This window comes from Pygoscelis adeliae, unplaced genomic scaffold (genome assembly GCF_000699105.1).
Source record: "Pygoscelis adeliae isolate BGI_AS28 unplaced genomic scaffold, ASM69910v1 Scaffold190, whole genome shotgun sequence".
Classification (NCBI taxonomy): Eukaryota; Metazoa; Chordata; class Aves; order Sphenisciformes; family Spheniscidae; genus Pygoscelis; species Pygoscelis adeliae.
In genome coordinates this window covers 967,768-984,538 of record NW_008823922.1, presented here as the reverse complement: position 1 = coordinate 984,538, position 16,771 = coordinate 967,768, and the positions used below count along the sequence as shown (strand labels likewise).

At 44.2% G+C, this 16,771-nt stretch overlaps 1 protein-coding gene across 1 annotated transcript; it reads left to right on the top strand.

The window, feature by feature from the left end:
* Positions 1-1,404: 1,404 nt before the first annotated feature.
* Positions 1,405-15,855, top strand: LOC103913952 (lysosomal acid lipase/cholesteryl ester hydrolase-like). Its single transcript, XM_009320549.1, has 10 exons — positions 1,405-1,482; positions 5,199-5,331; positions 6,865-6,979; positions 8,084-8,282; positions 8,910-9,019; positions 10,361-10,497; positions 11,077-11,217; positions 12,661-12,732; positions 14,555-14,623; positions 15,622-15,855. Exons 2-10 carry the CDS (start codon positions 5,206-5,208, stop codon positions 15,853-15,855), a joined length of 1,203 nt encoding a protein of 400 aa, XP_009318824.1. The 5' UTR covers positions 1,405-1,482; positions 5,199-5,205.
* Positions 15,856-16,771: the final 916 nt, after the last annotated feature.

Here is a 16,771-nt window from a genome sequence, read left to right as displayed (position 1 = left end):
TTTTCAATACTTATGACAAGAAATTAAATAGCAATATACCTGAAAGAAGCCAGAGCATCCCCTAAATTCGTCTAGGAAAGAGATTGCAGCCGTGCAGCTATCTTGCAACCTGGGAGACCACAGAGGAAGCAGGGTGTTGAATTTTCTGGAAAATCCGTAAAAACAGGTTGGGCAAGCAGCATTGGAAACATCATGGGGACTGCTGATCCCACTTCGGGACATGAGGAGGGACTAGACATCATGTTGCAGAAGCCCTTCTGAGTGATTAATTTATGGTTTCATGAAAGTTATTGTCATTAGAGACATCAGAGCAGCCGAGTTATAATGCTTTTCACTGAGAAATTACCAAATTACCTTTTTCATCATCCCAAACAGTGTTCTCTACTTTGTATGTAAAGCAGAACTGTTACTGTGGCTTCACTGATATCCTGTTCTTATTTCACTCCTTTCCTTCCCCTACCACCCAAAGGCATCACATTATTTGCAACGGTGTTCCCAAGAACACATCCCTTTCATCTGGTGTTCTTCTAAATGCTCCTCAGACCATGATGAAACACAAGTTCTTCTGAAGACACTTATGAGTTAATTGGCTGAAAAGGCTGGTCCTCACGTAGGATGATTCTACTTCGTTTGCAGCCCAGCTGCCTAAGGACACAGAACATGTCCTGCCCCTGGTCATCAAGCCAATTTCAGTGAAGGCTGAGCCCCCAGGCTGACTACAACTAATTCAGCAGTTAGGCAGAGATCTCCAAAGATACTATGTTTTCACAGTTGATGAAAATGGCTTGGGAGAAACAAGAACCCTTGTTTGTTCCCTCACTGGAAGAAAGGTTGTATGATGTGTTCAAGCATTCTTTGGCACCAGAGGGTCCCTACAGAAACCATGTCAACTTTGAGTGGCTCATGTAGAATAAGATGGGTTTCATGAGTTGTGCTGCTCACTGAAAAACAGACTTAGGAGTCTGTGCGTAATGTTAAACTTAAAGTTAACATAAAACAAATGAAAAGCAATAGCAGAGACAGTGTTCTTAAGAGAGTACATTGAGAGAAGCTGGACACTTCCTCCTCTTCATCCTAAAAGATTACATTTGGAGCAGCCCCTCCGTTGGGCAACAGTACAGGTGAAGGTCTACCACAGCCTCAGGGAACTGGAACACCCAGGTCCTAGCTAAACATCCTAACCACTGATTTGTAGGTACTTAAACTCTCCTGCTCCATGGTGCATTCTGGGTTTGTGAATTTAACCAGAAGATCTTTTTCATCACAAAGGTTTCCCTACCTCTGAAACACTGCCAAATCAGCACTTAAACATGCTCTACAATACATGCTGCCAACTCATGACACTCACGGCTGCTACCCTGAAGTGCTCATTGTGTTTTGACTTCCTTTTATCGGCGCAGGTTTCTGCCAGTGAATCAGTCTGCTAGTGGAGACAGACTAGGAACTGCGGCAGAAGGCACAAGCAAGGCAGTCAAAGCAGAGGTAAGTTACTTGTACATATGTGTTCACGGTCTTTTTCTCTGTTGCCTGTCTCCATAAAGATGTGCAGTCTTGCTTTTGTGCAGTTTCTTGTAAGAATAGACAGCTTTTTGCCTCTCTGATCTGTAAGCCTATTGCTATGCACAGAAGTGCTTCTTTGCTCCATTTAGAAGGCAAAGAAGTTTGACCTGCACAAAAGGAAGAAAAAAAGCAACTACTTCATTTTTCTCTACTTGTTTTCTTCAGTCTGAGAACAAGGGAATGAAAGTCCCCATATTGCAACCGTGTGTGTAAACTGGACCTCCTGCTCTTGCAGTGTAATGCACTTGTATGTTTTATTAGTGAGTAAGGCAGCAGATTCTCATATGCATTTAGTCACAGTTGCTTCTCAGGATGGTGTGTGTATGCCTTACAGCTTATATGAAATAAATTTTAGACTGCTTAAAGCACAAGGATAAATGGATGAATTTCTGAAGGGCTTGTATCTTATTTTCACTAAATCTTAAAAATACCTAAAGAACTTTCAAGGGCATTTCTCTCTCTGACCTTTTTTCCTTCTGAGTATGTTCTTTTATGACAGTTTACCATGCCCAATATTTCCTTATGACTTCATCTCACTGATAAAGACAGCTGTTCATGTCTCCTAGCTGTCTTTATTCCTGAAGCTTAAGGCAGCAGTGGCCTGCCAGGGTTGATATTACTTAGCCCGCTGTATCTGATTCAAAAGGCAAATACCTGGAAGTCCATGAGCCATGCCAGCTAAGCCAGGTGATCATGGAGTGCATTGAGAAAAGTTTACCCTAACGAGGAATAATTTAGCCTCTGCATTGCCTCAACTAGTCTTGGTAGTGATTTGAAAACAAACTGAGACGTTAGCAAAACTTCCTCCCAGATGAGACTCCCTGTGCAGGGAGAGAGAGGCATATTTTACTCCTGTTAGAACAAAGTAAAACAGCAGAAAATAAAAAAGAGTGTTGTGCTGACTGAGTAGGTAGTTGTGAGGCTTCCTGTTTTGGCATCGAAAATTAAGAAGTATTTGATACACAAAGGGAGTCGAAGTGTGTTTTGATGCCAAGTTTAAAGTTTTGGGTGTTTCCAAATGCTGCTTCATTCCAACTGTCCAATGACTCATGAGGTTTGACTTCTTTAAATTTGTTCAGTCAAATTTAAAGGTTAAATTGAAGATCAGAAAAATTCAAAACTCCTTCTCCTATAAGGAGATTCAGAGAGTGCAAAAATCTCTTGGTTACCCCTCCCTCACTCCCACAAATCCTGCTCATCTTCCCTATTACTTGCCAAGGAATACTCTCTTATTTTCTCTTGATCTGTAGGTCCATTTCCAAGTCCAAATAAACTTCATAGAGCAGCATGTCTCGTCATAGCAGACGTCTTATGCTGCAGAATTCAGAAACGTGTGGCTGCATGAGAACCTCTGTTCTTCATTAAAAATTGGGTTCTCCATGTCTATTGGACCTAGCAATGCCTGGTTTCAGAAAGACTTGTTTCCTGAGTCTGCTTATCTTCCTAATGCTAACTATAACACAGGCAGCTCTCCTGCAAAATTCTCTCACAAACCCTGATGCCCAGCCCTGCGTGCTGTGGCTGCTTTGAAGCTACACGGACACTGGCTAGTTCACTCTTGCTGACTGCTCAGCTGGTTGCAGAACATACAACAGCTGCCTTTGCCCTGCCTTCGCCCCAGCAAGGCACTAACCCCTCTGAATAATCCTTCCCCAGCAAACAGTTCTCAGGAGCTCCTGCGAACCCCATTACCTTACAGGCTTGTATCTCAGTGCTGAGCTTGGCAGATATTTACCAATGACATCAAAAGTTAATTACAGGATGGACAGAAAGGTGGACTAACATAAACACACCATGGTCATAGAAGCATGCCTTCTTCTTCTGAGGAACCAAGCCTACAAGAGCAGTAATGTCGCCAGTCATTACTGGTGAGGCAATCTGACAAGGCGCCTTGATGAGCTGAAGCCTTACATTGCATTACGTGTCCCTTTTGTTCCACGGGTTCTATTGTTGAACATTTAAGTAGCCTGCCTGATTTTTATGGTCTTTATCTACATGCAGTACGGCTGCTACTTTTCTCTTCACAGCCCTCATTCTCTCCTCACACATGCGGACACAGCATACAACAACAATTAGATGTATGAGGGCTTTTCCAGAATGTGTAAGCACGGTCCTGAGCTTCATGTATGAATCCTTTTTGTACTGTTCTTCAGATTGGAAAGAAAAATCCTATCCTACCTACTTGCAGCTCTGTGGTAGGCAAGGAGCACTGAAGATGTCAGCACTTCTCTTGCTCTGCAAACAGTTTTAACTCACAGTCCCACACCCAGTAACTTTCTGGGACACAGAACCTGCTCTTCCCTTTTCTAGGGAGCATTTGAGTCAAAATTTGCATGTTGAAAAAAAGGTCTGGGAAGCTCACAGAGAACAGTGTTCCTATACTCATTGACTGGGTTCTGGAAAATTAAGACTAAAACCTGGAAGCATATCTACTGTAGGTGGAGTTGGAATAAACTGGTGCTAGATAGGCTGCACTCTGCAATTTCTATTCAGAAAAGCTAATCTGGTACCATCAGTCAACCAGGAAAGGGCAAGGTCTCACCTCCCCATGACCAAGACAAGATTTGCAACATGGACAGCCATTTCTAAGAGATAAAGGAGACAGGCCCTTGGCAACATGAAGGCAGTCTCAGATCCATTGTTCACTGCTCTAAAACCAAATCATTTCGTGGTTTCTCAGCTGGTGGCAGCCATCGATTTTGAAAGACAGAAACTTTGGGCTCAGAAGTAGCAGTAGGAAAAATGCAATTATCTGGGGATAGCAGAGCACTCTTGGAAGAAGTGGGCAGAAGGGGCTGGTGAAGAAACCCAATGGGATGGCAAATGGAGACCCAGATGACTCAGTTTCAGTCTGAAAGGCAAAGCTGGCTGGGAACTGACTCATGGGGCTCCTGGGGAGCCACACATGGTCACCTTGTTTGCTTCATATTCTCAGAGGAACTAATTTCAAACAGAACTTGAACCTGGTCTGGGGCACATCACCCCATGGTGAAAGCACAAGCTGGCACTGATCTGGTGCAAGCATGTTCCCCTAAGACTGTTACGTCTCTTCCCAGAGTCCCTGAACCACTCCTGGCCCCTGCACAACCCTTCATTGACTGATCTCTCACCGCAGCACCACTGACCAGCACCAAGGATGGCATTTGATCCCAAAGGAGGAGAGGACAGGTGGAAAGAGAACCCATCCCAAACCTCTCTCACCTCACTCCTGAGGAGACAGGAAACAAGCAGTGCTTTCTTCTTTCACCTCTCTTGCTGACAGAGAAGTAGAGGCAGATAAAGGCAGACAAGCTGGGTGATGGTCATCTCAGGTATTCATGCTTCTTTGTCAAGCTTCTGCTAGACTCATGCCAGGAGCTGGCCCTGTCTACCAACGACACCTCTCTTGTCATCTGCAGAGTGCTCAGGCATATTCTCACCTGGTATCCCCAAGTGTTTTGCTCTCCTGTTCTGCAACCCTCCCTGTTACACAGCATGAGCTGTGGACAGTCCCTCCTCACACAGGTACTTATTCTGGCAGCCCCCTGAGGAACAGACCTTGCGCAACCTTCAGGAGACTCCCCACTTGGGTCTTCATGTGGAATTCCACTGCACTCTCTTCCTACAGCAAACACCCCTGCATGTGCTCTTTCACACAGCCCCAAGATGTGGTGCTTCCTCGTGCTGCTCTGCTCCCAAGGAATTGCCTTTTCAGCTTCAACACCCTCCGCTCTGAATTCAGACAAAAGCCAGTACAGGAAGACTCGCAACCCCGAATGCTTTATGAACGTTGTAAGTTGCGTCACTTTCTCTCCCTTTCTTCCTAAATTGTCTCTCCCAGTACCACTACCACCGCCCCATCGCTATCAGTCCCTGTCAGGAGGCTAAAAGTAGGACCCCTTCAAAGGGGTCCCTCCAGCATTGTGGTAGGGAGCACCGGCCTAGAAGAAACCTTGATGCTCCTATCCAAAAAGTCTGAGCTGCCAGAGAGAAGAGTTCCCTTGCGGTGGAGGCAAAGCCTGGTTTCTAGTCTCAAGGGAAGCAAAGCCCTCCCCTTCTGTAACAACCTGCTTGCTCAGGAGAGTGGCAAGGCAGGTTGAATCCCTTCTTCAAACTGCAGATCCTCACAACACAAAGTAATCCAAGACCCCTTGCTCTGAATCACCAAAGATTTCCTCACAATAGTGGCAAGAATGTAATAGGTGGTGCTCTGCGTGAGTCTGTAATAGGAGACCCACCCTCCCTGGCTTGCCTAGCCACGCTTTGGCGAGAAACGATTCATTATGGCCCAAACCCCACATCTTTTGGCACTGTCTTATACAGATACTGCCGCATGCTTACTCTCCAGAAAGGTATGAGCTGCATCAGCCTTGCACAGCAGGGCAAGCTACCTCCCAAAGGTTAGTCGCTCAGTACAGGTCTGCCTTGTCCCATAATATGGGGTCAAATACCAGACAACTACCCCCTAAGCAGGTCTGAAGAAGACTTGTGATGCATCTTTTTACAAGACCTGTAATATTTTTTCCCAGCCATGGTCCCTGTGGCCAGGGGCCTTGCACTACCACCACAGAACAGCCTACATCCACACTGCTCGGCTTGGTTACCCTCCAAAGCAGGACGGCTTCATCCGAGCTGTTTAACAGCATCATCCCCAAAGTCTAAAAGAACAAAGATGCATCCAGGAAAAGTGGTGGAGAGCACTGGGATGCTCGGGGAAAAGCTACTCCCGGGACAGTCCCAACACATGACAGCACATGCAACCAAGCTGCAGGGCCCAGGAACAGTCTCATTTACTGCACAGGTGAACTCTGTCATCCTGCCACTCTCACAAGCCTGTGTAGTGCTTGGGTACCACTGCTACAGCAATTACTACCTAGCCAAAACCTAAGCAACGTGGGCTATGTCTGGAAAGCTCCAAGTATAACGAGGTGCTTCTACCTGAGCAAACGCAGCTCTTGGTATTTCAATTTGAGAGGTACAGCGTTAAAGAGCATACACAAACCACGTCGCACAAACACAGCTCAACCGCTCTCACTGCCGTTTGCATCCTCCAGCCTCCGTGGCTATGGTATAGCATAGATCTGATCATCCCCAAAAGACAGAGGCATGGGTTGTGCTGTCCTGCAGGAATCCCTTTTGGGTCCCTTCCTACCAGTACAACACAGAGCAGTAGAGAAAAAGCCAGCGATATGTCATCACACGCATCTTCCTGGCATGTTCTTGGCTAGTTTCACATTCCTGGCCAGAAGCAGCCTCTAGACACCTTCTCCACTCATCTCTACACTGTAAGTGCATGTTAACAAGCTCTCCTTTGGCTTCCCACAGAGTGAAATTATCAGATATCATGGATACCCCAGCGAGGAATATCAAGTTACTACGGAGGATGGATACATTCTTGGTGTCTTCAGAATTCCCGCTGGGAGGAACAGCCAAAATACAGGTGTGACACAGTTACAGGACATAAGGAAGGTCTGAGAGCCTACTCTTACATGGGTCCCCCATCTTTCCCCTTTGCACATGCAATGGCACGTTCCATACCTTTCCATCTCAGCAAGAGCACCTAGTCAGGAATGTGGCCTGAATTCCAAGAGCACCTAGTCAGGAATGTGGCCTGAATTCTGAATCCATCTAAAGTCCACACATTCAATATCTCTGTCCTTATTTCAGACTTTTCTAATAATTTTGTCATATCCCAGTTTTTTTCCCTCATGTGGGTTGGGGGACAGTTTGGTAATATGGATTTGGGGAAGTTTTGCATTAACACCCTAAGTAATTTACATTTAAAACAGAAGCTTGACAACAAAGCCTCTCAGGTTAGGCATATGAATATTAATTCCCAGTCTTCTGAAGGACAGAGGTATTCTTAAGGAAGGTGATAAGAAATCAGGTCATCAATGAAAAGCAAATGCATTTCATCTGTTTCATCACATTTTTTGAATGGAATAAAAATTTCTACCTGGAATTTGAGGTACCCTGGATACTGCTACTTTGTTTATTACTCCTTGTGAGAATTATAGAATAATTTATTTTGAATGCCTCCACCTGTTTGGATCTCCTCCTTTGGAGGTTGTCTGGACCAGCCTTACTCTCAAAATAAGGTTAACCAAAGTTAGATCAGGGGCCTCTCAGCCCTGCTCAGTTGGTTACTGAATAGACCTAAGGGTAGATATGCTTCTTTGGATGAATTATTCTTTGCCTTCCATACACTACTATGCCTTCAGAAGTTTTCAGCTGTGTGTAGATGATTTCAATATAGGGACCTGTAAGTTGGCTGTCCAGTGCAAGAGGAGATGGGGACAGGCCTCCTCATTAAATTCTTTATTTGCCAGTCCTGTCATGAAATGGTCATGAAATGTCATGAAACGGTTCCTGCTTGCATGGAACAAACCCTTCAGGTTTCTCAGACCAATATCTATGCATAGTTCTCCTGGGAGCTTCTTGAAGAAGGAAGGATTTAAAACCTCTCACAAACTAAACTCTGCACCCCTATGTTAAATACACATTAACTACTGCTCCAACATAAGAATACTTTTATCTTTTCCAGGGCAAAAACCTGTAGTCTTCCTACAGCATGCTTTTCTAGGAGATGCTACCCACTGGATTTCTAACCTGCCCAACAACAGTTTGGGCTTCCTCCTCGCAGATGCTGGCTATGACGTCTGGATGGGAAACAGCCGAGGGAACACTTGGTCTTTAAAACACAAGACCCTTAAGCCCAGCCAGAAAGCATTCTGGCAGTTCAGGTACTCTGTAGACGGAGAATTACCCAAGACAGAAATTCCAAGGGGACTAGATAGCTTCAGCCTGATGGTTTTTACCTAAACCAGCATCAGAACAGGGTCTACACCAACCAAGGAGAGTAAAGAACCAGATGAAGAAGGATGCTTGCTACTACTCAGAGTTGGGAGCATTGGCTCCCAATGGGGAAGAGATTTTGGACACTGGGAAATGAAATGGGATGCTGAGGAAAAGGGAGACAGTACTGTGAGAGGGAGAGCAAGAACCTCAGCTGGAACAGGCTGAGCAGCCTTGTGTAGAAATCTCTGATCTCTCACAGTTGAATTCAACAGAGAGAGAGATGTGTTTTGTAACCCATGCTAGTGAAAGCACTGATTAAATTCAGGTCCCCAAGGGCTGCAGCTGACAGGCGAAACTGGCACCTCCTCCGCAGAGAGCCCAAGGCACCAGGCAGCCTGGCAGTACAGCTGTGTCTCTCTACCCCCTTCCCCAACTCAAGCAAGAACACAGACAAAGTGTGCAACCTCATCTTTCAATGGGTCCTGCTTGGTGCAACGAACAAAACTGACGTTCAGTAACTTACACTGTGATAGCTGAATTGTCTGCTAGCTTTTTGTGTTTCTCCCCTGTAGCTTTGATGAAATGGGTAAATACGATATTCCAGCAGAGCTGTACTTCATCATGAATAAAACTGGGCAGAAGGATGTATACTATGTTGGTCACTCTGAAGGCACAACAACAGGTAATGTCAGGACAGTCACGGTTCACAACCATTCGTGTTCCTATCTGATCAGTAGGTGGGTCTCCCCATTGATTCAGTTGTTTTTCTTGTTTGTGGAGAGCTAGCGAACATAGAACTGCCTTCAGAGTTGAGATTTGGAAAATATGGAAAATTTTTCTAAAAACAGTTTTGGCTACCCTTAATAAACAAAGAAACCTAATAGCAGATCCAAATATGGTTCACCTTCTTAAATAATTAGAGACATAAAAGGGGTTATTTACTGGGTACTTCAGGTACTGGCACTGGGTATTTTTCTTAAATTCTCAGCAACAGAATTTTCATTAAGTAAATCTTTTGTATTAAGACATACAATTATTTTCCTTGTGAACAGGAAGGAAAAACTGAAAAGATAAAACAGCACATATAATACATAATTTCAAATAACAGAAGACAAGGAAAAAGAACCTCAACGTTACTAAGTCATGTGACTTAATGACAATCTTACAATGCAAAGCATAGTTCATGAGTGGCCATAACTGGCTGCATTACTGTTTAAAAACATAATGCCAGAGACTGAAAAATAGGAAAGGAAAAACATTAATAACTTATTTTCTCTTAGTGCCAGCCTTTAGCATTAACTCACTTCATGGCCTCTGAGTGCAACTAACTTTCTTTTAGCATCAGCTGAAAGTTCCTGATGTTTATGTTTTATGTGTAAGATCCATGAATGGACATTAATTAGAAATGAGCAACTGCCAGTTCATTAGTGTAAACGACCCAGAAAAAAAGAGAAGGAAATGTGGGAATATCATATATTGTCACAGCTCCAGACCTTTTCTTTCTTTTCCTCTCATAAGAGTATTTAAAGACCCTCATGGCAAAACAAACTTACCATCTAGGCTTTCTTCAGCTGCCTTTGATGCAAACAATCAGTTGAAAACACTCAAAGCTCCCAGTATTCAGCTAATTATTCTACAGCTTCATGGAAGCATAAACATACATAGACCTTTAGAGACTATAATCTGAAAAACTCATTTTTATGAGAGTTTTTTGAACTTTAGAGGGAATTGATTTTATCACGAAAACCTCATTGACATGTTGCCTACAAAAACTCTTCTGATAAAGGCAATGTCCAGACATGCTCTTAACCTCAGAAGGAACTTTGCCTCCCAAATAAAATTCATTTCAGGTCTTAGCTTCAACACTTGCCTTAGGTAAAACATGCAGCACAGACAAACATGGACAACAGATAATGGGCTGCAAATCTAGTATCACTTCTTGTTTGCTACCTACTGCTTATTTATTTATTTTGTCTGTGGAAGATGTCTTCACTAACTCAGCCTGTCTCTCCTGTGTTTGCAGGCTTCATAGCATTTTCTACATACCCTGAGCTGGCTAAACGGGTGAAAATGTTCTGTGCTCTGGGCCCAGTAACCACATGCTCACGTGCTGCAAGCCCTCTGATTAAGATAGCAAATGTTCCTGAAGCACTGCTCAGGGTATGTCATTCTTCCTTCTAAGAGGCCCAATGCCTGATTTACCTTCACAGGGTTCACTCAACCTGAGACGAAATGTTCCCAAACAGGTGACATGCTGGTACGGAGTTTGGGATGAATCAAGTGCTCTTGAAAAATCTGTTTCCAAACTCTGTGGGGAAAATACTGGAGATATAGGGCTTGTAGCAGCAGGTCCCAGCAAAGTAGGAGACTTGTGAAGCTCTGTATCGTCATGGACTCTTGCTGTTAACTAATGTTTTGCTGGCCTCATGCAGGAGGAACTAAACCAGAGCTGCAATAACAGCCATGACAATCTCTGGGACTTCAGAAATGAGTGAGCATTGAGGTCACTACATTAGAAATGGAAGGATGGCTTCCTCCAGGACTGATGCCAGTAATATGAAGAAGGAAGGATATGTGATGCACTATGGGGAAGAAGTTGTTTTAAAGGGTAGTGGGAGGGCAAGCTGTTTCAGCAATCTTTGAACACTGAGTTAGGAGGCTAGGCTATTACCAACAGTTTCCTGCATAAAACACTCCTGTAACAAGAAAAAAAAGTGTTGCGCTTTTCCCTTCCCTCAGTTAGTACTTGGCAGCAAAGGAGCCATGCACCAAATCGGATTTCTGAAAGAACCTGTGATACAGTTATGCACAAGCCTGGATAAGTTTTGTGGCCATGTACTCTGTTACATAGCTGGAGGCAACATAAAAAATCTGAACACGGTAAGTATATGCAAGAACACCTACTCAAAACTAAGGTGATTTTGGAAGTTACAGTTGTGCACTCTATCCTTATCTAGTAACTGCCACGCATGTAAACGTACATAAACCACAACGTAGTTCTCAGCAGCTGAGGGAATGCCAGGACATTGTGTGGTGTGAACAGTGCCAAACAGGGCTAGAGCTAATGATGGCTGGGACCAACAACTAGACACATTCCAATCCCAGAAAGAAAGGACTGAATTCAGCCTGGAGCTATATTGCACATGTCAATAGATGTGCCCTCTTTTGGAGCTAAGCTGACCAGATTTAGGTCATACACAGATGCTTTTTAAAAAGAGCCAATGGATGATGGAGTCAGACTTCTTTTTGGTTAACACAGTTCCCAGATTCCTTCCTTAGCATGCAGACACCAGGTCCTCTGAACACTGGAATAATTAAAAGACAGGAAAAAACTCCTTTTCTCTTCCCACTTTTCAGACTACTTGCACCAGAACTTGGTCCCAAAGAACTATTGTAAGGGTCATTTTCCCGTTTTTGTTGTCCTTAGAACTGGGCTCAATCCACAACATGTAGAGCTACAGAAAGTCCTTGCACTGTGCCTGAGGAGTGCAACAAACCTACAGTGGGATTCACAAGGACTAGTGCATCAGTCAGAGGGGACAGCAGAGTTGTCCCTATGCTTGCTAACATATGGACACTGTAGTGTGTCTTAAATCCCCTTTACAGTGGCCAAAGTATGCAGAAGCTGGCCTGTGTAATGTTTATTACTGCAATATCTGTAAAGCCTGGGGTCCATTTTTCTCCATCTATAACTGCTTGTAAAAGCACCTACGGGAAAGCAGTGAGAATCAAGGGTTCAGTACAAAAGCAATTAGAGGCATTGCAGCCCTTTTGAATTGCAGAGCTAAACCATTAAGGATCTTTCCTGACTTGGGTTAAGTCACTAATGTGTTTCTCAGGGCAAGATAACAAAACTGAGGAGCAATCCGGGGAGATGGAATTGGAACATCTCCTTAACAGAACTGTAAAAATGCAAACAGAAGAAAAAGCAATCTGTTTTGTAAGCTGGCTTTTTTAGCACTGCAAGTAAAGTGGAGAGAAAAACAAATCTTCAAAAGACTTATACATGCATGGGGGTTTGGTGTGAGGTGGGGAATCTACTTTGAAAGGACTGGAGGGTTTTTCCCTGCTGTTGCTGAACCACAGGATTCCACAGTAGTACTATCTTCATGGAACAGACTCACTTTCATGGAGAAAGCGTGCAGATGCATTCTATTAGCCAGCTATTCTGAAGTCAGCTTCTCAGTTTTCTCTGATATTTGAAGAATATCTTATTAAAATGGGGGTTTAACAGAGCAGCAGTATGTTACTCAGGTCCTTCACAGCTTTATTCTGTCACAACACGGGTTCCATGCCTTTATAACACTTCTGCTTTCTCTCCAGAGTCGAACAGATGCATACGTAGGACATTCCCCTGCTGGAACATCAGTACAGAACATTATTCATTGGCATCAGGTATAACTGCGCACTGACATATAAACAGACTCTTACTGTTGCTTTTTATGCAACCAACAGCCTCCAGGGAAGTCCAGAGGCGAAGGATCTGGGAAACTGCCCATCACATCTTCTCACATGCTGCTGTGAGCACCTGCCACAGAGGGAGCACTGTTTCCCATGGCTCACCAGACCACTACCTGAGTTGCCCCTTTGGTATCGGGCACTGAGATTTGCCCAGGGCACACCAGGCCTCTCCGCATGTTGGGCTCTAATGGCTTCCAGCCTTCATCTTTATTTATGCCTTGAAAGCTGCAGAAGAGAACGCAAGCATGGTCTAGGCACTTGGCAGGCAGTAGGAGGATAGTGGAAACTTGAGCAGCCAGGGGATGATCCACACAAAGAAGTGATCCAGGTTAAGGCTTTTCTCCCAGAGAATTAATTGCAGCCTGGATCACCTCCCAAAGCCAGTTAATCACACAAACACTTCTGCTGGCACAACGGCAAGGTCGGGAACTGCCTTATACTACTACAGTACATGACAAGCAACATTGCTCTACAGGGATGTTCCCAACAGCCAGGTTTTTCCAAAACCCTTTTAATCACTTTTGCCACTGTTCAGATCCTGGATTCCAGTTCTCTAAAGGTGGGTTTCTACTTACATACTGGCAGATCTGAGCTTGTTCTGCTCATGGTCTGAATCAGACCAGGACAAGACAGCTCCAGCCAAGAGACATCACTGCATGTGTCCAGGTGCACCTGCTGAGCCAGGATACATCTGCATACATCCTGTAGGCAGAACCCCCATTTCTGTAAACACTTAATATGATCTAGAATATAGGTGTGCTCCTGAGGACACCCCTGACAAAAATTCCCAGCAGTCAGTCCCGCAGGATACACCTACCCAGAGCCAGGAAATGGGGACAAACCATTGACAGCCAGTGGCTTTACAGCCTGTTTTGCCAGCCTCTAACAAAGCCAAGTGGCTACAAAGCAAACACAGATACAGCAGGATAGAGGAAAATAGCAAAGGCAATACAGCAAGCAGATTTCTAGCACATTCCCAGCTACTTGAAGCCTTGGTTTTCTAAACTGACAGACACTGACTTTCTCTCAACCTGTATTACATACAGCCACTCACAAATGAAATTACTTGACAGGTTTGTGCAAAAAATAAAAATAAAATGAAAAAAACCCCAACAAAAAAAACCCAGACAAATGTGTACTTAACTCTTCACTCATCAGTCCTGCAGGGCATATATCATTACTTTTAGACAACACAGACTCAGGAAGCCTAATGTCTTGTGTCTAATGTCCCACCTCAAAACTGCTGTCAGAGCACAACTCATGTATAGCCAAACTCTTGTAAGAAGTAGAGAACCTCTGGATATGTCGCCACTTCTGTGAGCAGACCAAGCAAAACTGACACACAAAAGACAAGATGTTCAAGGAGAGATCTTATATTACACTAGACTAGTAATAGCCCTGACACGTTCTAGACATTCAGGTCCTCTTTCCATGTGGCAACGGAACCCAAGTCTGCATCACGAACAGGGTCCCCAGCTTTAGTTAACTACAGTAGTCAAGCAAAATTTTAATAACAAAATGTACCAAGGGTGGCGTCTGAGGATCCGGAGAGGAAGTTAGCAAGAGGAAAGGCAATGAAGCCACTCGCCCTACAATCCACCCTTAGTACCCCTGGAAGCCTGCAACCAGAGGAAGGGGTGGGAGTAACTCACAGTCCGCTGCCTGAGCCTTGACTTCAATCACAGGCAGGAAAATGCCTCCTGCAATCTGCAGGATTGGTCTCTCAACACTTACATTTCATCCGTTCTTTTAACAGCTAACACGTGCAGACCAATTTCAAGCTTATGACTATGGCTCTAAGGAAAACATGAAGAAATACAACCAGGTAAGGCAATACGGTTTCCCTGAGAACTCATCCTCGGGTCCTGGCAAAACTAAGAACAGAAAAGTTCAGATTTCAGCATCTTGAGTGCTACAGAAAGAGGGAGAGAGTGGTCTGAGATAATGTTTCACCTGAATCTAATACTCACACGTGTAAAAGTCTATTGACAGACAAGGCGTAGACCGTTCCTCGCAGACAGGGAACAGAAGTTCCTTTTGCCTCCCCTACTGATGCAGGGATGTGTCCAACGACATGTCAATTTACCTGCCATTCCCAAAAGGCTAAGAGCCACACCCAAGTCCTAGGGCTGGGTGAGTATGGAGCTCTTCACTTCCCCAAAAATCCTCAAGGTCTGCCTTTCAGTTAAGGGAGGAAATGAATCTCACAGCTACGGTGACCTCTCCAATTGGCTGACAATCATTTCACTTTTAATAGGCACATTTGACTTGCAGTGTCCTGTGCTGTACCAGGGTAGGCTGCTTTTCACAGACAGAAAGGCTCCAGAGATATAGTCAGTCACTTCTACCCATGCACACTGTCTCAGAAATTTTCTAGAGTGAAATTATAAATGGCCAAATTATTTCCTTGCCACTTAAGTCCCAAGCATAACAACTAAGACCAACAATTGCACTCCATGCCCCAACAAAACTTAAAGATCTTCCCACTCTAAATATACACATGAATAAGCTCCACAGTTCTTGCCTGGTAAACACAGACACTGCTGCTTCCATATCCCCACCTCTGAAGGGCACAAGCAGGTGTCAAACTGCAGGACAACTCCTAGCCATGCATGAAGGAAAGACACAGGAATAGGGTGGATCATTCCTTTTCACGGTAGACAGGGAACGGGGTTGGGGAAACAAGCACTAAGAGGGTGGCCTTCCTCCTTACTGCTTTACTGTAGTGAGTGCAGAAGGGGGGGAGAGGTGCTCGCACAGAATCCTTTCTCCAGACACAACTTCTGATAAAAGAGCATTCACTCAGGTCTCCCTTTCTTACAGTCTACTCCTCCTGCGTACAAGATAGAGAAGATAAGCACACCAATTGCCGTTTGGAGTGGTGGACGTGACAAATTTGCAGATCCGAAAGACATGGCAAAGCTACTTCCTCGGATTACTAATCTCATTTACCATGAGCATTTTCCTGCTTGGGGACATCTTGATTTCATCTGGGGCCTTGATGCAACTGAGAAAATGTATCGGAAAATCATTGAACTAATAACAAAATACTGTTGAAATGACAGGCAGAGTGGTGATTCACTCAGTAAAAACCTCCAAAATTTCTATTTGGCAATAAGGGTGATACCTGGGGAAGAGGTAAACACACAAACACACATAATGGATATGAGTATAGGTATTTATCTGCACTTGTTTGTTTCTTGCTTTCCTCATAGTTTGAGGTTTTCCATGGTGTTACTGTGACTGCTGTCTTCCTGAGAAGTTTGAGGTGTATAGGAATGAAAGCTGAAAACATGACTATATTTGAGCACACACTGCAGGGATCACTTAATTTGGACAGCTTTTATTTCTACAAGACTGATTTTCCTAAGCCTAAACTCTGTTGTTCTCATGTATATCTTACTTACCCCACAGAGGCATGCCCATGCCCAATTTGTGTCTTCCCATGAAGACCCAAAAGTGGGATTTGCTCATTTCTCTGTTGAAGTACAACTGACCTCTGTTTAAATTAAATCATTTATCCATTTGACAGAGAACTTGGCTTTTTTTTTCTTTTTCCCTCCTCACATTTACCTACAGTGTCAACACAACCAAGAGATCTTCAGACACAAGAAACCGAGCAGGCAATAGATGACTTCCAAACATCAAGGCATCCAACCTCAGAAAAACTCATAGGAGTATTCTCCTGCCCTCCATGCCCACACATCACCCAAAGGTTTGTTCACGCACTCTAAACCCCCCAAACTTCAAAGACCATGGGTGGCAGCTGAGGAATGAGGAGATGTAGACCCGTCAGGCAAGCTGCACTCCAATACAGCTTCCGCCCCATGAATTATTCTTGACACTGGCAGTGAAGTTGTTGCAAGCACTCTGAGCTATCGGCTTTGACTTTTACATAACTCTGTCTCTTGATCATTCTTTTTTCAAGCAATTTCTACAGCGTGGGAAAGCAGTCAGCTGTTTTCCCTTTCTG

What these genes read in the sequence shown, in the direction of transcription:
- LOC103913952 (XM_009320549.1), top strand. Translation starts at nt 5,206, where the DNA reads ATGTGGTGCTTCCTCGTGCTGCTCTGCTCCCAAGGAATTGCCTTTTCA. An exon ending in CTCTGAAGGCACAACAACAG is followed by an intron (nt 9,020 to 10,360) that starts GTAATGTCAGGA and finishes CTGTGTTTGCAG; the next exon opens with GCTTCATAGCATTTTCTACA. An exon ending in ACATAAAAAATCTGAACACG is followed by an intron (nt 11,218 to 12,660) that starts GTAAGTATATGC and finishes CTTTCTCTCCAG; the next exon opens with AGTCGAACAGATGCATACGT.